We start from the raw sequence: 26,329 nt of genomic DNA, 5'->3' as shown, positions 1-26,329 counted from the left end.
TCACGTGGCTTTGAATGAAGAACTCGTCGATCCCTGTTCGGAGCGCATTTTCATCCGGAAAGGAAGTTTCTTGAAGGTTGTTCGGTAGAGAGTGGAAAATGTGAAAATCTGAGGGAGCAAAATCAGGTGAATAAGATGGGAACTCAAGCAGAATGCGCTCGGACGTTATCGTGGAGTTGTGTCACTTGATGCAGTGTTCCTAATCGTTGTTATTGGATTGCGTCTGGGACACACCATTTACCGTCAATAGTGACGAAACAAGATGGGAGTGGTCGATGTTGTTCAAGAGCCAATTGATGACGAGCAAGCAGATGTTCACATAGAGGACCTCGCAGATTTGTGTGATTTTGGCTTAAAGCATACGGTACCCATACACCCGATTTTTGAAGGGTCCCCATTGCATGCAAATGTCTTACGATGGTGGAATGATCACAGTGCACCACATTTGCCAGTTCTCGAATGCACTGTCATGGATTATTATGGATTAATGCTTTTAAACGATCTTCATCAAACCCCGAAAGTCTTCCTGAATGTGGGGAGTGACTAATGTCAAAACGACCCTCCTTAAAACGAGAAAACCGTTTTCTTATAGTGCTCTGTCCAACTGCAATACGCCATACAGGCGCAAATGTTTTTGGCTGCCTCCGTTGCTATCACCTCTCTGTTGAAATCAAACAGGAGGATATGTCGGAAATGTACCGATTTCTCCACTTGGAGCTCATACTCTAGTGTCGACAGCTCCACTCACTATCTCCAAATGACAGAATCACAAAACATAAACTCAAATAACAACAGTGAACTGAAAAGAAAAGATATTAGTAGGAGCTTCCAAGAATCGACGAGGAGAGGAACATTCGCAATCATTGACAAGGAGGAGGGACAAGATGATAGGATATGTGTTGAAACAAGAATAATCTCCATGGTACTTGAGGGAGCTGCAGAGGGTAAAAACTGTAGGGTAAAACTGAGATTGGAATACATCCAACAAATAGTTAAGGATGTTGAATGCAACTATTACTTCGAGATGAAGAGGTTGGCACAGGAGAGGACGAGCTGAGTAAGAAGTATGAACTGTAGCTTTTTGTGTTAGTAAGTATTTTTAAGAAATACTCGAATGAAGTAATAAATCAAAACAGCCAGTTATAAAAATTGTGTCGAGGAAGTAAGTGGGAAGTGTATGTAGCATAACAAAGTAAGGAAATGAAAATACGTCATGTTCGTTGTTCATTAACTTTCGACTTTTTAATGCAGACGATGAACAGGGGTGAACAGGGATTAACCATATTGCAGTCAATGTTTCCGTTTCGTCAGGCAGAAAGGGCAGAATTTCCAGAAATCGAAGACGGGCGTTCAAAGGGAATCGGATTGAGCTCCGGGCGGGCGGAGGTGCGCGGTATTTTTAATCTGCCGGCTTCGCGGGCCGCTGGCTGTGAAACGCGCCCTTTGGGAGCGGCGTGGGCGGCTCAAATGTCGCAGCAGGTGAACCAGGGCCATGAGGGACGCCTCGCAATGGGCCAAAACTAAGTGAAAGAACACTCTAAAGGCGTAAGACGAAGTACCTGCAGCGTAACTCTAACTTTCGCCGGCGGTGTAGCGACGACACTTGTAACACTGATATGTTGTGCGACCCAGCTATGAAACATTTGGAGGCAAAGTAGCAGCCATTCCAGATCTCTAATATAGGGAAAGTGCCCCAATAAAATTTAGTCATAACCTTCGACAACGGATTTAGCTTCGTCCTTAGATTACGAGTCGATATGTATAAGTCACGGGCTGATTGCAAGCTGAGTTAATTAATTTCCGAGCCGGCCAGTGTGGCCGAGCGGATCTAGGCGCTTCAGTCTGGTGCCGCGCGACCGTACTGGTCGCAGGTTCGAATCCTGCCTCGGGCATGGATGTGTGTGATGTGCTTAGGTTAGTTAGGTTTAATTAGTTCTAAGTTCTAGGGAACTGATGACCTCAGATGTTGAGTCCCATAGTGCTCAGAGCTAACCAATTAATTTCCGATTAAATAATATAAAATGGATTTTCCCCGACAATGAGGGACCTCCGTAGGCTTGCCTAACAACATGACTCGCGTCCCGTGAAGAGATTGCAGTTTTTTGACGCATGGTTTATTTAATATAGAATTGGCACTACAAGTGGGACACACACTTCGCCCCCCGTTCTTGCGGAAGACCCGCTATTCCAGGTTTCCCAACTGAGAGGCCGCCGACACTGCCTTCACGGGCTGGAACGAGTGCGCAAGAGGCGCACCTGTTAAGCTGGTCACGGAACTTCTCTTCCTGTCGGCGGAGGCAGATAGTGCTGTTCGAGCTTCGGACACGAAAGTGATGGGAGACGCTCTCGATGTCCCAGTCGAAGGCAGCTGCAAGAAGGTAGCTGCAAGTTCGTGACAATCGTCCGCGAGTGAGCCGCCGCCATAATTCACAGACGTACATGCTAGTTACATTGGTAGCGGCCATTGATCGCGCGACACAATGCAGAATGGTCAGTAAATAGTTTACTCATGCTAATCGGAAATAATTTCGACATGACACGATACGTGTTCACCAAATTGTTGGTGCAGGAATCGTATTATGTTTCCGTTAAAGCAATCTCATTCACCCCTGCCTGTGCTGGTCTCATCAATTCTCATGACTATTAGTACTTCAACATCCCTCAGTGCACTTCCTCTTAATTCAGGGGTTGGATCATTCAATATTTTGTCCGTAATTTGTACTGCTTGATTGTTATTGTGTCTTGACCTGCAGCAAGACGAGTTCTCCCCAGTTTCTTAACTTCGTTGGTGAGGAGTAACCATTATTCACATCTAAAAGGCTACCTCTCGTTTAACGTGTTGTATTGAAACAATGTACACATCATACCAGTTATGTCTGTTTTCTTGGTCTGTTGTCTCTCCCTGTTGTCTCTTTCTTTATCAATCAATCACTGAAACCATGCTAGACGTGATGGAGCCTAATGGTGGCCGCGGTCTGGACAGCGGACGAATCACGAGTGAGATTTAATATCACCAGTTCTTAGGGGAACAAGGAAAACAGACAGCCAAATTAATTATTCAATCATTCTCCTCGAGTAGCCGCACTCTGACGTGAAAGGAAGGTACCGAACCATGAACAGCTCCTTGACCCCTGCGTTACCAAAGTGATACTCAAGCATTTCCATACCACTGGGGATGATGTTCAAAATTTGATCCTTATGGAAGAGTGTTTTAAATATAGTTATCCTGGAAAAAAGCCATTCCTAGAGATGAAGAATGATCTGAGTACATGATAGCTGTAGGTCGTATCTAATGTTACTTGACATTTTAGGGTGGAGATCGCAACACAGCATTCCCAGAGGTCGTTCACACGTAGCCTATCGCCATCTCTGGGGATTTGAGAATGGTCAAATCATCCCCATGAGGGATGCGGAAGCGTCATAGTGACACATCGCACGAACAGTTAGCTGCAGTAGAATGGCAGCAGAACGCCTGTTGACGAGATGGAGCCAACGATTTGACAAGAAGATTAGACAGTGGTTCTTTCAGAATAACTACACCACTATAAGACTGTAGAGTTGATCTGCTAGAATAAAATTTTCCTTATCTTCGATAAGGACAGAAGCTGAAGTAATGAATTTAAATTTGTGCCAAGGTCAGGACTTGAACCCACGTCTGTTGCTTACTAGGCAGGTGTGCTAACCGCTACACCATCGTGGCAGAGTGGCTACGACATCTGCGTTGACTACCACAGTCCAGTGCTCTCTCTAACGCAAACTTCAATTCATGCCTTCAGCTCGTTTTCCCCTTCTTAAGAGTCGCTACTGCCAAGACTCTTTGATATTGGAATAGCACTCCAGCTTTGTACATAATGGGAAAATACCGCCTGTATCTTGGACGTAGGTGATCTATTGATATGATGGAATTACATTTTTCTGAAGACATGTGAGTTTCATCTTTATCTTCGATAAGGTCAGAAGATAAAGTAATGAATTAAAATAGACTCAAGGCGTGAATTAATGTTTGTGTTAGGGAGATCACTGGACCACGGTAGTCTGTGCAGGTGTGGTAGTCATAACGTCACGGTGAGGTAGTAGTTGGCACATCTGCCTAGTAAGCAGGACACGGGGTTCAAGTTCTGACTTTGGCACAAATTTGAATTCATTACTTCAGCTTCTTACCTTCTGGAAGATTGTCGAGTTGTTCGACTGGCACTGATAAATATGCAGATGTTACCAGCTGAAATCTGGGCTGTGCTTACAGGTAAAGAGTCACCACAAACCATCGATAACAGATTACAGTGACCTGTAATGAGATCTCGAGTTACCGCTGAAATCATACCACAAACAACACAGACTTGCATAGTGCAGAATCAGAGTCAAATGGGACATTGAGTGCTGTCCTGCTGTCCTCAGCGGTGAGACTAGCTTCGGTTTCTGGCGATCAGATCGACGCCCACGTGTTCTCAGACTACGTGTGAAACGATGCAGGAAGCTGCGATTTTCGAGACCCATACTTCTCCAGCTCTTGGAATTATGGTGTGGGGATGTATTGGATGTGACAACAGAAGTGATGTATCAATTGTGGAAAAGAGGCTGAATGCTGATGTGTATGTGTCATGATGGGAAACGCTGTTGTCATGCCCTTCCTGCTGATATGTTCCAACAGGATAATGCAAGACCCCATACTGTAGTTCAAACCACAAGTGCCGTGAAGAATATACAGATGCTTGACTGGCCTGCCAGGCCCATTGATTTTCTTCTATCAGAGCATGTCCAGGATGAAAAGGGTAGCTGTATAATTTCACACCATCCTCCACCAGCAAAATTTATGAACTGACACAAAAGGACATTCCGACATTGCAAGAAATTCCTCATGGCATTCAGAGGCTGGTTGCTCCCATACCACAACATATACCAGAGTGTATTTAGGCTCGTGAGGGCTGCACTTCATACTAATGCAGATGATGGACTTGTGTGCCCAAAACATAAACACCAATGAATAGGCTTTATGCATATTCCTACAGGCCCACAGCTGCCTACAAGGCAGTACGAGGAGCGATCTATGGTCATGGCATGTGTGCTCAGCATTTCGCCAAACCTGTATCCTAATGGTGCGGCTGCATTTTTATTCAAGCAACTCCTTGTTTGGCCTCGTGAGGCTGTGTGTAGCCCCTTCCAGATCTCCTTATCTCAGAAAAAATTGCGGTGTTACCGGAAATAGAACGCAGGTGAAGCATGGAAGAGAGCGGCATTAACCATTTTTTTCTATCATTTTCTTCATCATTTTTAGTCAGCAATTCTGTGCAGATGTAACCTAACACTAGTAGTGGAACAAGGGCGGTGTGGTCCCAAATCCAAGATGGTGGCGATGACGTCATCAAAGATGGCGTCTGTGATGTCATCTGCTGACGTCATCCAAGGTGATGGCCATGATGTCATTCAGATGGCAAATGTTGTTGGGAAGATAGGTCAATTAGGCTACCTCCACTAACCTAACCCCCCTCCCCTTCCCTTCCCCAAAAAATGGTGGAAAGTTCAAATTCCATCAGGACAATGCAACACACCTATACTAACCTGAGAAAATGGCACGAAAATAGGTCACTTCGGCTACCTCCACTAACCTAAATCATGTGACCACCACCTCCTCCTAGGAACTGGCTGGAAAAGGACTCAATCTGTGATGGACCCAAGTCTTTATTTTGCATGCACTATTTATTTAAACAATTAGAGGCAGTACTGCCATCAAGTGTGTTCACGCTGAGGTCCAGAGTCCAACTGGCCTAGTACACAGTACTGCCACCAGAGGGCACTGTTATCCATTCTGTGATGTAATCCGAGATGGCGATCTGGGGTGGGGGGAAATGGCAGGAAACAGTGTGGTCACCATGGGGTCAGGAGTCCAACTGACCTAATACACAGTACTGCCACCAGAGGGCGCTGTCATTCATTCTGTGACATAATCCAAGATGGTGGGGAAAATGGTAGGACACAGTGTGTTCACCAGGGGGTCCGGGTCTAGTTCACAGTACCGCCAGCAGAGAGTGCTGTCGTCCATTCTGTTACATAACCCAAGATGGCTGCCTGTCGGGGAAAATGAGTGAGCCTGCACTGGGCTGCTGGAGAGAGGAAGGAGTGTACTTTATTTATTTTGGAACAATTTATTTAGGGATGGATTTGAGATAGTATATTTATCACACTGTTACAAAACACATGATCTGACATACTTGGGGTCACGCCACACATCCTACAAACCTGTAAACTACTTGTAAATTACCGAACTAACGCTCTGCAGACACGCAAACAACTCATAAATTACCGAAATAATTTCAGTACACAGCACACTCCTCCTAAATAATGCAGTACACTGTTGTGCAGACACGAAATCAATTCATAAACTGTCCAAATAACGCATAGCACAGCCTACAGGCCTGCTCACAAAACATTGCAACAGACACACAAACAATGTTTGCAGGTACCACCTCCCACCCCCTGTCCACTGAACCACACAGGAGGCTACTGTACACGCTCCCAGGAGTCGGGATACACCAGCAGCCCCAGTGAAGAGGAATTTTTCAGGTGTCGGTATGAAAGGGATGCCACCACCTTATGCTTAAGGGACCAGAATCGGCACCTGGGTGTGGCTTGGCAGCTGACAGCCACGTCACTTCACGGGGGCTGCTGGTGTATCCCAGCTTCTGGGAGTGTGTGCTGTAGTCTCCTGTGCAGTCCAGTGGACAGGGGGCAGTGGGTGGTGCCTGCACACGTTATTTGCGTGTCTGTTGCATTGTTTTGCGAACAGGTCTGTAGGCTGTGCTATGTGTTATTTGGACAGTTTACAAGTTGATTTCGTGTCTGCACATTAGTGTACTGCATTATTTAGAAGGAATTTGCATGTCTATGTACTGTGTACTGATATTATTTCGGTAATTTAGGAGCTGTTTGCGTGTCTGCAGAGAGTTTTTTAGGTAATTTACGAGTAGTTTACAGGTCTGTAGGCTGTGTGGCGTGACTCCAAGCATGTCACAGCGTGCATTCTGTATCAGTGTGATAAATATGCTATGTCAAATCCATTCATAAATAAATTGTTCCACAAAAATAAAGTACACATCTTCCTCTCTCCAGCAGCCCAGCACAGGCTGAGTCATTTTGCCCTCCAGACAGCCATCTTGGGTTACATCACAGAGTGGACGACAGTGCCCTCTGGTGGCAGTACTGTGTACTAGGTCAGTTGGACTCTGGACTCCATGGCGACCACAGTGTTTCCTGCCATTTCCCCCCACCCCAGACTGCCATATTGGATGATGTCATGGAACGGATGACAGCACCCTCTGGTGGTCATACTGTGTACTAGGCCAGTTGAACTCTCGACCTCGGGGTGAACACACTTGATGGCGGTACTGCCTCTAATTGTTTAAATAAATAGTGCATGAAAAAAAAGACTTAGGTCCAGCACAGGTTGAGTCTTTTTCCAGGCAATTCGTAGGAGGAGGTGGTGGTTGGATGTCTTAGGTTATTGGAGGTAGTCAAAGTGCCCTTTTTTCCGCATTTTCTTAGGTTAGTGGAGGTAGTCGTGTTGTATTGCATTGTTGTGATGGAATTTGAACTTCCCACAAATCCCTAGGAAGATAAATTAAGAAGCGCTGGATGAAGATGAATTTGGTTTCAGAAAATGTATAGGTATCACCAATTTCTGTCCTTGAGCTCATTAACAGAAAAATGGAAAAGGAAAAATAAGATCGCTTTTATCACATTTGAAGAACTAGAAAAGGCTTTTTGTGATGTAAAGAGGAATAAGGAGTTAAATATATATAGATGAACAGGGATAAAAGGCAGTGATGGATGAGTACTGTACAGTATTTCCAAGAATTAGATGGGACTAATGAAAACGGAAAATCAAGAAAAAAACATTATTTGTGGAATGTGCAGGGACAGAATGCAGTTTATCCTTTGTCTAAGAAACAATGAAGAAGACCAAAGATCAAATTTTAAAAAAAGAAGTAAATGTGTCAGGAGGGCAGATGCGACATAGGCCTTTTAGGTGAGCGTAAGGAACATTTAGAAGAACTATTGAATAAAATGAACTTAATACTTTGTGCATAACTTGAGTAAAGAATAAATAAGGCAAATAAAAAAGTGATGAAACGTAGAAGGAGACAAATAATTTCATAAGTATCGACAATGTAGTATGTGCAGTAGAAGTACAGAAAATTTTTTCCTGCACGATAAGTACGACTGCAAGGAATAGACGGACCGAGGAAGACAAAAGAAAGAAATTGGCGCAGACGAAAAGGAGATTTAAAATACAATATTGCTATCAAATATTGACAAAGAATAGAATTAGATGTTCCTGAACCATTATGTGTGGGGCACAACATTTTTCGGAAGTGATTGTTGACTATTGAAAAACAACTGAATAGAAAAAGTGGTAGCACCTGAAATATGGTGGTACGGAAGCGTGTTAAACATCAGATGCACGAGGAAGTACGAAACAAGAGGCATCTGGGACAACAGGCCGTGATTAATGTCTAATTGAAATCATTGTCAGAAAAAAGGACGGGCTTGTCCTTTATTGGCGTCGGCGTTTACGAGTTGCGAACTTGACGTTGGTGGGAACAGTAGAGAGAAAAAACTACAGAAGGAAACACGTGTTAAGTGTAACCGTGACGCCGTTGAGTGGAGTAAGTATGCAGAAACGAAAAGATTAGCTCATGATGGAAATAGATGGAGAAGGACATTGACGGAGTATTAAAAAAAACTTGACGAATATATGTTACTTTTTAAGGAATTAGTAGAATTTTATATAAGAGTGCGTTATGCGGTAACATCTGGCGTACAGGGAGAGAAATGATGTACATACCGAAATGGATTGTCTTCTTAATGTTATAAAATAGTATTTCGAAAACTAAATTCGGACGATCAAGTAATCATTGCCATTACTGAACAACACCTATATAGTAGTAGTATCAAATATAACTTGACGTAGAAAATACACTACTGGCCACCGTAAATGCAACACCAAGAAAGACAAGAGGTAGCACAACAAGATTTATTTTATAGATAACATGTTGACCAAGTATCAAATGATTACGTTTACAGACGTCTGTAACATGTGGTTCCTGCCAGAATCAGTAGCCAGAGTAGCCGCCATTGTTGGAGATCACCGCTGCCACACGTCTCGGCATTGAGTCAGAGAGACGTTGGATGTGTTCCTGGGGTACAGCAGCCCAAGCAGCTTCCACACGTTGCCAAAGATCATCTGGTGTGGCAGCTGGGGATGTAATCTGGGTCACTCGTTGAGCAACCATGGACCACATGTTTTCTATCGGCGAAAGATCCGGAGAGCGAGCCGGCCAGGGAAGCAATTCAATCTGGTTATTGACGAAGAACCTTTGGACAATGCGTGCCACGTGTGGTCGCGCATTATCCTATTGAAATATGGCTGTGGCCGAGCCCTGAAGGTAAGGAAGGACAACTGGCTCCAGCACCTCGGATATGTAGCGCCGGCTATTTAAAGTACCGGCAATGCGTACTAGAGGCGTGCGAGAGTAATATCCAATACCGCCCCATACCATAATACCCGGTGCAAGACCAGTGTGGCGGTGCATAATGCAGCTGTCCAGCATCCTCTCTCCACGGTGTCTCCATCCTCGAATCCGACCATCGTGGTGCTGCAGACAGAAGCGTGCCTCGTCAGTAAAGACAACGTCATTCCATTCTGCCGTCCACATCCGTCTGTCATCACACCATTGGCGACGGAGACGTCTGTGGTTCTGCGTCAATGGTAGACGAAGCAATGGACGTCTTGCGGACAGACCACTCTGCTGTACACGGCGTCGAATGGTACGCGCAGACACTGGATGATGCGTTACAGACGCAATGTGCTGTGCTATGGTTCGGGATGTCACTGAGCGATCCGTCACTGCCATGCGCACAATTTGCCTATCAGCACGTGCAGTGGTGCACCGAGGTGAATGCGATCGACCACGTCGGTCCATCGCACCCTCCTGCATCCAACGGTCACATATCCGCATTACAGTTGTTTGGTTTTGTCCAACACGACTAGCGATTTCTCTGTATGATAATCCACAATCTCGATAAGCCACTATCCCTCCTCTGTCGAACTCGGATACTTGATCAAAAGATGTTCGCTGTTGTCTACGAGGCATGACTGATCGTCTTGTGAAACAACCACAAGGTAAACACACGTGCCGAACGTACACTCGTCGAAATCGCCAAGCCTTAAATGGCACTGTGAGGTGGCGCCACAGGCGCGCGTGATGTGCGTCTGCGCTGAAATTCTAATCAGTTGCATATCTCATCGCTGCAAACCCATGGTGTAAATTTCACTTGATTCGGATGCTTCCTTCAGGGTGTTGCATTTACGGTGGCCAGCAGTGTATGTGGAGGCAATTACGTTCAGTCAGAAAAACACCAGATAAGGTCAGGATAGAGAATAACTTCTGTGTACAATAAGATTTGACCCACACGGCTTGTTTGCATCCAAGTGTCACGTTTGTCTGCTTAGTTCAATGACTTATTTTGAGACGCTACTACACATCTCACCGTATGACTAACAGTGAGTTGGTGAGGAATGCATATTTATATTTGGTGCAACAGCAAAGATATGGCGCAGCTTCCGTGGCAACACTGCCGTTCTACATCTACATCTACATTTATACTCCGCAAGCCACCCAACGGTGTGTGGCGGAGGGCACTTTACGTGCCACTGTCATTACCTCCCTTTTCTGTTACAGTCGCGTATGGTTCGCGAGAAGAACGACTGTCTGAAAGCCTCCGTGCGCGCTTGAATCTCTCTAATTTTACATTCGTAATCTCCTCGGGAGGTATAAGTAGGGGGAAGCAATATATTCGATGCCTCATCCAGAAACGCACCCTCTCGAAACCTGGACAGCAAGCTACACCGCGATGCAGAGCACCTCTCTCGCAGAGTCTGCCACTTGAGTTTGCTAAACATCTCCGTAACGCTATCACGGTTACCAAATAACCCTGTGACGAAACGCGCCGCTCTTCTTTGGATCTTCTCTATCTCCTCCGTCAACCCGATCTGGTACGGATCCCACACTGATGAGCAATACTCAAGTATAGGTCGAACGAGTGTTTCGTAAGCCACCTCCTTTGTTGATGGACTTCAAATCGTTCCGCACGCATACTCCCAGATATTTTACAGAAGTAACTGCTACCAGTATTTGTTCCGCTGTCATATAATCATACAATAAAGGATCCTTCTTTCTATGTATTCGCAATACATTACATTTGTCTATGTTAAGGGTCAGTTGCCACTCCCTGCACGAAGTGCCTATCCGCTGCACATCTTCCTGCATTTCGCTACAATTTTCTAATGCTGCAACTTCTCTGTATACTACAGCATCATCCGCGAAAAGCCGCATGGAACTTCCGACACTATCTACTAGGTCATTTATATATATTGTGAAAAGCAATGGTCCCATAACACTCACCTGCCGCACGCCAGAGGTTACTTTATCGTCTGTAGACGTCTCTCCATTGATAACAACATGCTGTGTTCTGTTTGCTGAAAAGTCTTCAATCCAGCCACACAGCCGGTCTGATATTCCGTAGGCTCTTACTTTGTTTATCAGGCGACAGTGCGGAACTGTATCGAACGCCTTCCGGAAGTCAAGGAAAATAGCATCTACCTGGGAGCCTGTATCAAATATTTTCTGGGTCTCATGAACAAATAAAGCGAGTTGGGTCTCACACGATCGCTGTTTCCGGAATCCATGTTGATTCCTACAGAGTAGATTCTGGGTTTCCAAAAACGACATGATACTCGAGCAAAAAACATGTTCTAAAATTCTACAACAGATCGACGTCAGAGATATAGGTCTATAGTTTTGCGCATCTGCTCGACGACCCTTCTTGAAGACTGGGACTACCTGTGCTCTTTTCCAATCATTTGGAACCTTCCGTTCCTCTAGAGACTTGCGGTACACGGCTGTTAGAAGGGGGGCAAGTTCTTTCGCGTACTCTGTGTAGATTCGAATTGGTATCCCGTCAGATCCAGTGGACTTTCCTCTGTTGAGTGATTGCAGTTGCTTTTCTATTCCTTGGACACTTATTTCGATGTCAGCTATTTTTTCGTTTGTGCGAGGATTTAGAGAAGGAACTGCAGTGCGGCCTTCCTCTGTGAAACAGCTTTGGAAAAAGGTGTTTAGTATTTCAGCTTTACGCGTGTCATCCTCTGTTTCAGTGCCATCATCATCCCAGAGTGTCTGGATATGCTGTTTCGAGCCACTTACTAATTTAACGTAAGACCAGAACTTACTAGGATTTTCTGTCAAGTCGGTACATAGAATTTTACTTTCAAATTCACTGAACGCTTCACGCATAGCCCTCCTTACGCCAACTTTGACATCGTTTAGCTTCTGGTTGTCTGAGAGGTTTTGGCTGCGTTTAAACTTGGAGTGAAGCCCTCTTTGCTTTCGCAGTGGTTTCTTAACTTTGTTGTTGAACCACAGTGGGTTTTTCCCGTCCCTCACAGTTTTACTCGGCACGTACCTGTCTAAAACGCATTTTACGATTGCCTTGAACTTTTTCCATAAACACTCCACATTCTCAGTGTCGGAACAGAAATTTTCGTTTTGATCTGTTAGGTAGTCTGAAATCTGCCTTCTATTACTCTTGCTAAACAGATAAACCTTTCTCCCTTTTTTTATATTCCTATTAACTTCCATATTCAGGGATGCTGCAACGGCCTTATGATCACTGATTCCCTGTTCTGCACTTACAGAGTCGAAAAGTTCGGGTCTGTTTGTTACCAGTAGATCCAAGATGTTATCTCCACGAGCCGTTGCGTGTCGCTCACCTGAGTACCACGATTACTCCGTCGAAGACGTTGAAGCCGTTGCTGATGTAGCCGAACGGCCCTTCGGCGATTATCTTGAGCATCATCTCGACGGCGAAAATGGCGGAGAACACGATGTTACTGATCTCCACCGTCACGGTCAGTTCTTCGGGCTGTACAACAAGAGAGCAAATAATTTACGACAATACTCTTATTAATGTAAGAGAGAACTATAGTGTAGATGTAATCATTGCCATTACTGAAAAGCACTTATACAGTATTAGTATCAAAACGTACTGTCAGCTTATGAAATTAATGTCAGAGTGATAAACGGGACAAATTCGTAACTAGGACTTGACATCAAATCTTCCAGTGCCTTCATTCCGAATTACGATAATTTTTTACTAAAATACCAAAAACACATTTTTTTGCATCCATTTCGCGTGTGTTATATTTAGGTGCCACCATTTCTAAGTTTGGCTTAACACAGGCGGTTATTTGTTTGTGCTATACTTCATATAACTGCTTACAGATTGGCATTGTGAAACCGAACAAGTGAATTAAAAGTTTATGATTATTTTCCCTCTTATCCTCCTACCATTGCACAAATTAGGATTGGGTGAAAGAATCAGAAAGAATTTGGAAGAACTCGAATCGGAAAATCACTGTTGTCTCTCAACGCATTGTAATTTAGCCACTCTACAAAGCTCAGATGTAGACGTAGATGTCGTTCTGAGATGTAAGTAACACACAAATTATATAACACGAGCAGGTGGGACTACACCAACTGTATGATGAATGTTTAATTACTTGGACGAGAAGCTACCTGTACATCTTAGGAGTATCGTTAATGGGCTACGTAAATAAAGCTATAGCGAAATACATTTCGTTACATTATTTTGGGACCTGTAAATTTACTAGATAAAATGGATGGGACAGCGTAGGTTTTTCTTCTCGAACATGAATGTGTACCACAGTAATACTTGTGTAGTTTACATGGCTATTTTTATAATGTGCTGTTTGATGTCAACATGTGTTTGGACTGTAGAAATGATGCAGATATAAAGGCGGAGACAATACTACAAATGTTTATCCACTGGTGCCACCTTGCAAGCATCAGTTTCAGTATTGTATACTTCCATTATCTCAGTTGATACGCACCCAGAGATGAACAGTCTAACACTAAAAATTGTGTAGTCTTTAGCCAAATAACTACTACTGACATATGTTCAGTACCACATTTTCCTTATTTATAGGTAGTGTTGAAGCGTGGCTACAAACATCGTCTCATTACTAGGATACAGTTGTTTCAAAGATGCATTTATTGGCGTTTAGCATCTCCAAAGACGCGCGCAGTAGTCGATCCTAGCATGACTTGCGTTGTGTTTTTTGAATTAGTACGTAGGCAGTAGTATCTTCATGAGTTCTCAGCCCGCCTAGACGAAGAGCGGCAAGCGAACTCTTTCCAGGTGAAAGAGTTCTACTGGCGAAATTTAGCCACTCATTGTATGTGAAATACGTTGCAACAGGTAATTTGTGTGTCATTGCTAATAGGCTTCTTTAGTCTAGTGACTTTGTGCGAGTGCGTTTACCAGTCGGTTTTCATAACCATTACAATTTCATAATGGTTTTGCATGAGGTGGCCACGTTAATAAGTCTATCCATATGATATTTGTCCATCGGTATTTGTATCTAGTCTAGTCAAGATCTTTCAAACAGAAATGACAGTAAGCTTCCTCTTGCCGTTGTTATTTTGTTTTGGTAATGTTTAGTTTTTTGTGTCAAGATTTCCTGCCAAGTCCTTTAGTTAGACGTGACCGGAAACAGTGTGTAGCCATTAATTATTACATTTTGGATTTGACGCCGTGTGTTTGTCCAGAAGTATTAATAGAAACATATCGTGGAGGAAAATTTAATTTTTTTCAATAATTCTTTGAGAGTCTGAACTTTTATAGTGTGAATTATCTTGGTCAGGTGGCTTATGTGTAAATAATGATTTCATAAGCTGGTTACCAAGTACTATCAGTGGTCACATATGTAACTGCTTGTTAAATAAACAGATGTCTGAAAATTCATTTTTGCCACATGAGAATTTTTTAAAATTATGTTAACGTCAGGCTATCCGTTACGAATGACCTATGCCAATGCCTGAGTACTCTAAAACAATCTTTTAAATTATACAAATGTCTCTACGTTACAACCTCCTACAGTAATAAAGCGGTTTTTATGTTTGTTGTAATTTTCAGCTTCGTTAAGGTGAGTTCAGCTAGATGTGACAACATTTAGTACAAATTTTTGTGAGAGTCAGGAGTCGAACTCTGTTGAGGACTATGGAGACAGTCAAAAGTGTATCAGTGCTTCGACTTTTTCTGGGATTGCAGACAAATCAATGGAGGTATTGTTATCAGAATCAGATGCATGTACTCGTATATGTGTTCAGCTGTCAATATTTCAACTTCTCTTTAAACTTGTGGACATACGAGTGGACCTATTATGATCGTAGATGCATGAACATTTTCTCAATTATTCTTTTATGCAATTGTTGATGAAATGCAGACAGAAAAAAAGTGTCCTGCACAGGTTTGCCCTGTAATTAATGACCTACTTACACTAAAGTATTATCAAATGATGTACAGAATGTATCAAAAAATCATCCGATTTAAAAAAAGTCATAACTATTATGTTATTTGAGATATGTGCGTGAACAACGTACTGTTGGAAAGAGCAAATTCTTGAGTTTTACATGGTTCCCGCTAGGTAGCAGCAGTGTGCGCCCACTTCACTTCTAGGGAAAATGGTGTCGGGACAACAGAAAGTGTTGCGTGTTCTACGCTTTTGCGTAGTGCAGGTCAGTAATAACTATCCAGCGTGACTTTCGTACTAGGTATGGTGTGGACCCTCTTACAGCACAGAGCATTAGACGATGGCATGAACAATTCCGAGCAAGAGATTGGTTGTGTAAAGGCAAGTCGCCGTGCCATCTCCGAGTGTCTGACATAGACATCGAAAGCATCTGCCATAGTTTCACAAGGAATCCACAGAAATCCGTTCGCCGTGCAGCTCGACAGCTCAACATGCCCCCGACGTCCGGCTGGCGTATGTTGCGTCGATTTTTACACATGAAACCATATAAAATTCAGCTACTGCAAGCTCTTCGTGAAGGTGGCAAACAACAGCGTGTGGAGTTCTGCAATTTAGTTCTTGGCAAGATCGAAGATGACAGTTCTCTTCCACACTAAGTGTTTAGTGACAAGGTAACATTCCTTTTAAATGGAAAGGTGAACCGTCATAATGTGAGAATATGGGGTATGGAACAAGCACATGAAGTTGTTCAAGCGAGGGACTCGCCAAAATTTAATGTGTTTTGTGCAGTTTCACGGGAGAAGGTGTATGGTCCATTTCTCTTTGCCGAGAACACTGTTACGGGAAGCACATACCTCGATATGACTGACAACCTCCTTTTCCCACAGTTGGAGACTGATGCGGACGACTTCATTACCAAAAGGATGGAGCACCGCCACACTGGTATCAGGAAGTGCGGGAATTTTTAAATTATACGATTACTGAAGGATGGATCGGTCGCACTGGGCCAAATGATTCAGCCTTACATTACTGGTCTCCAAGGTCACCGGATCTGCCTGTATGTGATTATTTCTTGTGGGGGGTTTGTAAAAGACTCTATTCATGTGCCTCCATTATCAACAACAATGGATGACCTGAGACATCGCATAACAGCAGCTGTAGAAGCTGTAAGTTAAGACTTGCTCGTTGCAGTGTGGGAACAATTTGAATACCGCATTGACATATGCCTTGCATCTCAAGGGGATATGTTGAACACCTGTGAAAAGGTATAAAAACAACTTTTTGAGTTTCTCATTAATCAAAAAACAAAATTCATTGTATATTTTTATTAGTTTCAGAAATATAGACGTGGCAAATCGGATGATTCTTTTCGATGCACCCTGTGTATTTCCAGAGATTAACCTTTTACAATGACTATTTTGTTTCATTTCATTTGGCAACAACTACTAGGATATTAATTGATAACACAGATCTACAAATTAAAACTTGTTGAGAGATGTGATTCTTAACGTTTCAATGCCATTACTTTAAAAAATGACTTTCATTTTTCTCAATCACGTCAGATTTTACTATCATATTAGCATTTTATCATTTAGCATTTTACTATCAAATTACAGGCCTGTTTACCTTATAAGCAGCACTTTAGTAAGATCTTGTTCGTTTGTTCTAGAACGTTTGTCTCTCGGATTTAATTTTGTGTTTTTCTTTAGACTCCCTACACAGCGTCCAGCAGTAATCTGCAATCACTGAAGTATTCCATCGTTCTTGGTGTCTCCTCTCCATTTCTCGGAAACCGTGATGCAACCTTGTTCCTCACTGCCCCCATGTTCCCAGGAAACATGCCCAAATATGAAAATAGATAGTGTAATCTGAGACTAATGTTGAATACTAATGTAATCAGCTTCTGTAGCATGTTGGTTGCAATTTTGATATAATAACTGCTCCTTAGACACTTATATGTAAAACATTCTCGGTATTCTTGCCGCGTCAGTTCTGGATAAAATTTCGAGCCTTCGACGATTACCTCCATCGTCATCGTCATTATCATTGTCTATATCTTGCCTGACAATGAAACACCACAAAGGTCGCCGCCGCTGATTTCCGCGACTGCTCACACTCTACAAAAATGCCCCTTAACGGATCTGTAGTGGAATTGTTGCAGCTCTATGAGTCGAATCCAGATGACTCTTTTAGGCGCGTAATCACCACGAACGAGAGCTGCATGTAGATCTATGACCCTTAGACAATGGAGCGAAGGAAATAGGAAATAAGCGGGTTCAGAACCTACGCAAGAGACGAATACCGAATCGTAATTAGGCAAGGTAATATTGAGTGTTTTTTGAGATTGCCATGATGCTAATGGATTACTCGAAAGGAGAAAACCGTCACTGGAGCGCATTACCGAATTTATCTGAGGGGATAATGGGAGGCTGTCAAGGCGGAACGTGTAGTAAAGCTGTCCAAGGGTGCGTTTTTGCTAAATGACAACGCATCAGTTCGTTCTGGACACGACAGAGCCACTCATGCTGCTTCTTTGTATTATCAGTATTTGCCTCACCGGCCGTATTCTCTTGACGTAGAACCCAGTGTCTCTCTCTTTCGACGGATGTAGAAGATATTTCTAGAAAGACGATGAGATGATTACCGAAGTGTTACGGTTCCTGAATAGGCACACTTCTACTGCCGAGGCCTCCGCTAAGTCATCCATCGTTGTGAGAAAGTCTCGGTCTGAAGGGCGAATATATAGAGGAGGACTAACACCAGCACCAAATTTCGTGGTTGCAGTGTGATTCCTTTTTTATTGAGGTTTAAGTACCGCCCATCTCTACAGTGTGCTTACTACGAGGGGTGTCCAGAAAGTAAGTTCCGGTGAGTCGCGAAATGGAAACCGCAATGAAAATTCTATGAAGTGTAGAAAAATATCCGCTACCAGTCACAATAAAAGGTTATTTGTTTGTCACACTACCGGTTTCGGGCTCGCGCCCATCTTCAGGTGTTTATACATTCAAAAATGGCTCTGAGCACTATGGGACTTAACTTCTGAGGTCATCAGTACCCTAGAACTTAGAACTACTTAAACCTAACTAACCTAATGATATCGCACACATCCATGCCCGAGGCAGGATTCGATCCTGCGACCGTAGCAGTCGCGCGGTTCCAGACTGTAGCGTCTAGAACCGCTCGGCCACCCCGGCCGGCTTTATACATTCATGTATATGTTTATACTGTTGGAGATCACTGTATAAAGACAAAACATTAATTAGATGTTGACTACACAGATACAAGTGGTACAATTGTAAGTGGTAGGGTAGCATTTGACGAAAATGTATCTGTACTTACATAAATATGAAGCACAATTATTACAGTTATGCTGTGGTGATAGTTTTGCCACTTAGTTACAACTATCACCACAGCATAACTGTAATATTGGTCCTTCATATTTATGTAAGTACAGATATATTTTCGTCAAATGCTGCCTTACCACTTACAATTGTCCCACTTGTATCTGTGTAATCACCAGCAAATAATTTTTTTGTATTTATACAGTGATCTCCAACAGTATAAACATGTACATGAATGTATAAACACCTGAAGATGGGCGCAAGCCCTAAACCGGTCGTGTGAAAAATAAATAACCTTTTTTTTGCGACTGGTAGCGGATATTTTCTACACCCCATAAAGGAACAGTCACGGAGTTCGACAGCATCCACTATGGATAGAATTCATTCAGTCCTATGAAGCTTTGCACTGAGGTATTGGGCGGTGTCTTTAGTATCCTTGTCGAGCGCGTCACACTGCACTTTGCACTTCTGAGTCCTCAATGAGCACATAAAAATACCTAGAAAATAACCACCCCGCAATTATGGATGCCAGCCGAGATGGAACTCCACATAACGTAACTGTCATGCATTTCCTTCTTCAAGCCAATTATCGGCCGCACACTGCAGGAGCGATGAAGACGCTTCTGCAGTGTTTTCGATGGGAAGTGTTTGGTCACCCATCACACAGGCGGGAGGCGGCTTCCTCTGATTTTCATCTCTTCTTACCTCCCGCTGGCCATGAAGACAACACTTTGGCACAGAAAACGAACTGGGGACCAGCGTAGGGAGCTGGCTGCTGCCTTCTATGATGAGGGCATTGGAAGGTTGATACAACGCTACGACGAATGTCTGAGCTGGAGCGGCGTCAGGGTAAAGAAGTACCTGTTGCAAATAAAACGCTGTTGTTTCCATTTCGCGACCGATCGGGGCTTACTTTTTCTCTACAACCATCATGCATGATGAATCTATTGGTGACAACAGAGAATGGATCGACTGTAGGTCTACGCCGATGATAGTTAGCTGGGTGTCGCTGACCTGGTCGTGGTACTCGATGCCCATGCTGAGCGTGTTGATGAGGATGGCGAAGAGGATGCCCTGCTGGAAGTACTTGTGCGTGACGAGGGCGCGCACGCCGCGGCGCACCCAGCGCAGGCAGCCGGTGCAGCAGGCGAGGGCGTGCCTCCAGCGCTGCCTGCGGCGCCGCGCCGCCGCCCCCGCCGCCCCCGCGCCCGCTGCCGCCGCCGCCTTGTCCTCCAGCATGGCCGCCCACGGCTGCTCGGCGCAGCACGCGCCCTCCGACAGCCCCGACTCCAGCTCCAGCTCCCAGCACCCCGCCTCCTGGCAGCACAGCGGCTCGCCGCCTCCTGCGGGCACCAAAATCACCAGATTGTGAGGTTACACGAGAAATTGATTGAACACCTGGGTAAGGCATAAGTAGGCTCTTTTTAGAAATTGCTCGGAAAATTTTCAATAAAATTTCGTCTTAAGGATAGACGCTGAAGCAATGAATTAAAATTTGTGCGAAGATCGGAACTTGAACACAATTCTGCTCCTTACTAACCAGATTAACTAGCCGCTACACTACCGACTACTCTAGTCCAATATACTTATGTAGATGTGGTGTCTTTTCTTTCGGACATGTCCGAAAGAACAGGTAGTCCCTGCAGTCCCACTATCCTCTGTGCCCTCGGTGGCTCAGATGGCTAGAGCGTCTGCCATGTAAGCAGGAGATCCCGGGTTCCAGTACCGGTCGGGGCACACGTTTTCACCTGTCCCCGTTGATGTATAACAACGCCCGTCAGCAGCTGGAGGTATTAATATAATTCTAATTTCACTCTAGTCCAATACCCTACACAACACAAACCTCAGTTCATGACTTAAGATTGGACTAGAGTTCCGTGCAGCTGTCTGAGCCACAGTGCTCTTGTGGGGTAACGATTACAACATTTGCCTACTAAGCAGGAGACTCAGGTTCAAGTCTGGACGTTGGCACAAATTTTCATTCATTACGTCAGCTTCTATCCTTATCAAAGACAAAGTTGAGGCTCATATGCCACCAGGAAAAAGTAATTCTATCGTATTAAGACATTAAACTGAATCCATGGTGATCTTTCGATCATGTAAGGTGTATTCGTCAAATATTTCCAAAGTAATGACGTATTATTAAAATCGTCAAATGTATCAAAATTGCTATTCTTAAAAATACGTCAATGGGTACTTAATATTGTTTACTTGCGAACTAAGTGGGCTTAACATCAGTTAGCATTGACTTAGCACTGCATATTTGCCCGGTTAGGTAACGAAACATTCCTTAAATACAACTTTAAAGGTCAGAATTGTTGCAGTTTCTGATACTAACAAGGGGAGGCCACGACGTTTGGAACGCGGATTTACTGTAAACTTCGTACACTCGTAGTACTCCATGAGGACAACAAAATGTGTAAGCAGTAGCTCGTACTTCTCAAACGTTACTGAGAAAATCGCAAGATAATTTCGGTCGTCAAATATATATCTGTGCGTGGCCATTTTAACCATGAAGTGGCTGCAACTGAGTGGTCGTGGCACGGCAGTTCAGCGTGTTCGGTCAGAGCGTTGGCTTTCCTTTCTAATAAAAGAGCTGAACAAACGGACCGTCGAACAAACTGAACAGGTATCATCGGACGTCCGCCCTGAACAAATTCAACGAATAATATAGAACAATTAAAAAAAAAGTGGTTGGCGTTCAAGTCGCTGGATCGCTGGTTAGAGTTCCGTTCGTTAGTTTTTTTGATTTTCAACACAGTCATTTTCTTTATTATTTATATGACAATTGATGTAATGGGGAAAATACGTGTAATCGGATGAACTTTTATTAAATTTACAATGTTAGTCTACTAATATTTGACGACCGAAATTATATTGCGATTTTCTCAGTAACCTTTGTGAAGTACGCGCTACTGCTTACACATTCTGTTGTCCTCTTGGGTTACTACGAGTGTACGAAGTTTACAGTAAATCCGCCTTCCAAACGTCGTGGCCTCCACTTGTAAGATCTGCATTACCAGTTACTGCAATAATAAAGTACACTGTTTGACAACTGCTAATGAATAGACACATTATAGGACGGGAATAATCACAGGCAATGTTGGACAACATGGAACACAGCATACGTAGTAATGACGGCTCTCTGGAAAGTGAGGTCCAATCCATCGCGAAATGGAAATCACAGTGAAAATCTGAAGAATTTTTGCATAAATTTGATAGATAGTGTCTCTAATATGCCCGTCGATCGCGTAGTATCGCTCTTTTCAGTTCTGCATGCGTAGTGAGCACGTGGCGATGCGTAGAGAGCAAAGTCTCCCGCCAAGTGTGAGTGCCTGTGAGAGATTTCGCATGATTTCATGCAGCCCGTAACATCACGTAACTGTTAAGCATTTCCTTCTTCATGACAAATCTCGGTCGTACACTGCCGGCGCACTGAGGACCTGCTGCAGCATTTTTGTTAGGAAGTGTTAGACCACTCTCCATACAATCCATAGTTCCTGTCCACACCAAAAGTCTAAGCCATATAGTAGACATTCATGAAACATCTGTGATATAACGTGTTCCATTCCCTCTCCACACTAAATTGTGGCCGTACGTGTGCCGGGATTCGTCGGAGAACATCACTCTGGACCGTTGTTGCTGGCCCCAACGAACTCGTTCTCGATGTTGGCGTGTTTGAAGCGGAATGCACTTAACAGGCTCCGTAGCATAAAAATCGGCCTGATTAAAGGTAGCGAAATGGTTGTAGCAGAGACACGTGTGCCGGTTGCAAAGACTGCAACGACGTGCCTAGGAGTGTGAGTCTGTTCCTTTTCGCCAGTTGAATTACGTATCAATCCTCTTGCGGTGTGATGGTCCGTCTACGACAAAGGGCGTGCTTTCGCATAGCATTTACACCTTCGGCGGTATTTTTTAATTGTGAAATGACAGTTTTTGACACACCTATTACTGTGGTCACAATAGTGACACTCTGACTGGCTTCGAGCCGTCACCGATCTTAATCACTTGAATAATGTCTTCCAGGGATATTGGCGTTCCACACGGAATGTCACACTAATCGGTTCCACAACAACCTTCGTCAAACACGGTACTGCATGAACTGTCGAATGCATACAGAGCATTCGTGCACAGGCCTTTCTGCAGTTAACGCGTCCCACCCTCTACATTTCCTTTCACTATCATTGGTTGGGTGGTCCGTAGCAACTGTCGGTTTTTCCCCAACAATCAGCTGTTGTTCCTTTGCAATTGGCAAGCAGTGTATAACAGCCTCAAAAATTAATCTATGATGCAGCACAATATAAAAGTATTTCGCTGTTGCCTTAGTATGGAGTTTGGCACAGGAGAGGATTTCATAGCGGGCCCGCATGAGACCAATCAGATTGGTGACTAACACTCTTATTTAAATTCACGTAAACCATAGAAACAGAAACAACACTGCTTCTTGGTTAAGGGTTATTTACATTATCTGATTAGCAACAACTTTTGAAGCGTATTTATGTTCAGGAACATATTCAGAATCTGAATCGCAGTTATCTATATCATTCTCGGATTTGTTCAAATTGTCCCAGAAAGGCATTTTCCTGGCACCGACATCACACTAGTTACTATTGCTGGCAGCTATGTTTCTGTTCATATGCAGACAACCTGGTAAAGTTGCCATTGACTAGAATGTGAATATAGAGATAGAGCTGGCATTTCTCAGTTTCTCGTGTAATTGTCAACTAATATGAATGAAGCACAGCATGTAACATGTTTTATATAACTCTGCTTCTCATCGACTTTCCCTTAGCGTTGTTTAAGCTGAGATATTCGGTTTACCCACGTTAAAGATGGTCTGTTGACCGTGGATCGAGTTACTTGAAGCAGTACAGGTTAACAGCCACTTTTTACGTAGCTTTATTTATGCTAAAACGCGTTCCACACTTTCAGCCATCTTCAGCTGGTGTAATTCATTTACATCTTCAACTACATAACGTTTTTGTCGACTGTAATTTGAACGTTAATTTGAGTATCAGTGCTCCACCAGTGAACCTAAACGTGGTTTTGTTATGTAGCGGGTAGTTATAATTAAAGTGCAGCTACTAACGGAAGTTCAAAGTGGGCTATAATTATCGTATGTCCTAATAAAATTACGTATGGAAGCATTTCTATACATATTTCTAGCGTTCACTGAGACAGATATGCACCTGGTAGCCAAAATTAGAACTAATTTTTTTCCAGTATAAATCGTTTCCAATTCGTTAATGTGGAACCGATTTACTGTGGAAAGGTCTGAGGAGAGGCACGATGACATTAAATGGTTTAAAGACTATGATAATGAAATTCCCAAACACGGGTGAGCTTGACGTATTACCTCGAAGACGAAGACGTCCTATCCTGGTGGAAGTAATTGATGACGTAGCTGTTGCTGCAACTGACCATGCAGCTAGTTGTAGTGCTCGTGCAGTGTCACAAGAATTGTCCATCCCATGGTCAACAGTACGGAAAGTTTGATGGTCTGTTTTTTTACTCTGGTACCCCTACAAGGCCCAGACGGTGCGGCAGCTGAAAACTCATGATCCGCAGCAAAGTTATGAGTTTGCTGTCTGGTTTCTGGCACGGATCGAAGTCGATGACAAGTCGCCAGATAATATACTATGGAATGACAGGCACATTGTTCGCTATAGTGTGCAGTGAATACACAGAACTGCCGAAATTGGGATACTGTTAAACCCCTTTTGTGTACGAAGAGCCGTTGCACACGCCGTATAAATCTGTGTGCTGGGGTTTCACAAGCACCTTTATTCTCAGTCTGTTCGTGTTTGACGAGTGTACACCCAGACAACCTGTCACTTTTACAGTGACGTTTTCCGGCTATCGAGGTCTCCTTGAATACCGTGTGATTCCTGCTTTGGAAGATTGCGACTGTGTGGAAACCGCTGTTTTCAAGTACGATGGGGCAACACCTCATGTCGCTCTCCCAGTGAAATATCGGCTTAATGCAGCCTTCCACGATCGTGTTATCTCCAGAGGTTTTCGGATGCACGGTCTGCGAGATCACCTGCTCTGAATCCGCGTGGCTTTTGGCTCTACGTATCTCTAAAGAACTCGTTTGTCAGGGACACGTTCAATCTCTACTGATCTGAAGGCCAGTATACGGGAGTACTTTGCTCAGATTCCGCTGGAACTGCTGTTGATTTCGTCGTTTTGCCGATCCAGGATCTCGTGGACGTCTCCGGTGCTCTTGTTGAACAAATTGTGTAAGCCTTGGTTTACGATATTCTCACTCCTTTGACGTTTTTTGCCTATGTCCTAATCAAATTACGTATGGAAGCATTTCTGTACATCTTTGTAGCGTTCACTGTGACAGATATTCACCTGGTAGCCAAAATGGGAACTAATTTTTTTCCAGCGTAAATCGTTCTCTTATTAACGCACTAGAATATCCACCAAGTTTCACTGCGATGTGATAATTACATTCCTCGCTGGACCTCTGTATAACCATCTGGTACCTTTAAATACAGAGGGTGTTAGACTGTTTCCCAAGCCAGTTAATCCATTTGGTAATGGGCTGTAGAGGATCTGGTACGCCAACGCTCATTGGCCACTACAGTTGACAAATGGCATGGGTTCGAAACTGTGTGCAATGTTGTATCTTTGTCCGTGTTCTGAAGCCAGTTCGACTAGACACTAGGACCTTTTTCCTGCGCTCAGATCACCTAAAATGTAATTACTTATTCTTCCTATTTTATTGTACAAGCGCAATGAATAAAATGTCTATTATGCCTCCACGTACAGTCTTATTACTGCACTGCTACCGTACTTCCACATGCCGGGTGGTTATACTTAAAGTGCAGCTGCTTATGGAGGTACAATGTGGGCTGTAATTGACGTATGGCAGCAAAACTTGGTAGGTATACTAATGCGTTGATGCGGAGCCAATGTACGCTGAAAAAAAAATCATTTCCAATTTTGGCCACCAGGTGCAAATCTGTCGCTGTACAGTATCTCGTCGACGTCTTCATTGCTCACACTGAACAAATTTTGTAATCAACGCCCAGTAATAAAATCATCATAATGCCTTTCTCACTTGTTTTACATATTGTGCCCAGGCCCCGTTGCTAATCCATTACGCGTTTTTCTTGCATTCACAGCGCCATATTTGGAGCTGGTGGCCGTTATTGGAACAATTTTCTTTCTAGCGTAAATCGGTTCCGCATTAACGTATTAGAATATCTACCCGTTCTATTGCCATGCGGTAATTACAGCCCACAATGGACCTCTTTTTTGAATTGCTGCACTTTAATTATAACAACCCAGTATATAAAGGCGGACAAAGGAGCTGCAAGTTATGAACAAAAGGCAGCTGCAGCGTTCAAAATGGAGTCCGTGGAAACATATTACTCGAACAGAAAATAAACAGCGTTCCCCGCAACAACTGTAAGTGTATAAGACACTTTATGTAATGAAATACAGGCACGTTGTCAGGTTTTTGCTGTCCACACAACGTAAGAGGTGGCGGTAAATCTGAATACTGAAATACACTACTGGCCATTAAATTGCTACACCAAGAAGAAATACAGATGATAAACGGGTATTCGTTGGACAAATATATTAT

The 26,329-nt window shown here is 43.6% G+C and overlaps 1 protein-coding gene across 1 annotated transcript in view; it reads right to left on the bottom strand.

Annotated features, from left to right (window-relative positions):
• LOC126234906 (voltage-dependent T-type calcium channel subunit alpha-1G) overlaps nucleotides 1–26,329 on the bottom strand; it is a 790,867-nt gene that overhangs the window by 388,711 nt on the left and 375,827 nt on the right. The window contains exons 12-13 of the mRNA XM_049943646.1: nucleotides 19,744–20,072; nucleotides 12,827–12,978 (exon numbers count right to left, since the gene is read on the bottom strand). Coding sequence (XP_049799603.1) covers nucleotides 12,827–12,978; nucleotides 19,744–20,072 — 481 coding nt within the window. The remainder of the gene's footprint in view (nucleotides 1–12,826; nucleotides 12,979–19,743; nucleotides 20,073–26,329) is intronic.

The sequence above is a fragment of the Schistocerca nitens genome, chromosome 2, assembly GCF_023898315.1.
Source record: "Schistocerca nitens isolate TAMUIC-IGC-003100 chromosome 2, iqSchNite1.1, whole genome shotgun sequence".
Taxonomy (NCBI): Eukaryota; Metazoa; Arthropoda; class Insecta; order Orthoptera; family Acrididae; genus Schistocerca; species Schistocerca nitens.
Note: the sequence above shows the minus strand (reverse complement) of the source record. Positions and strands in the feature narration are given on the sequence as shown.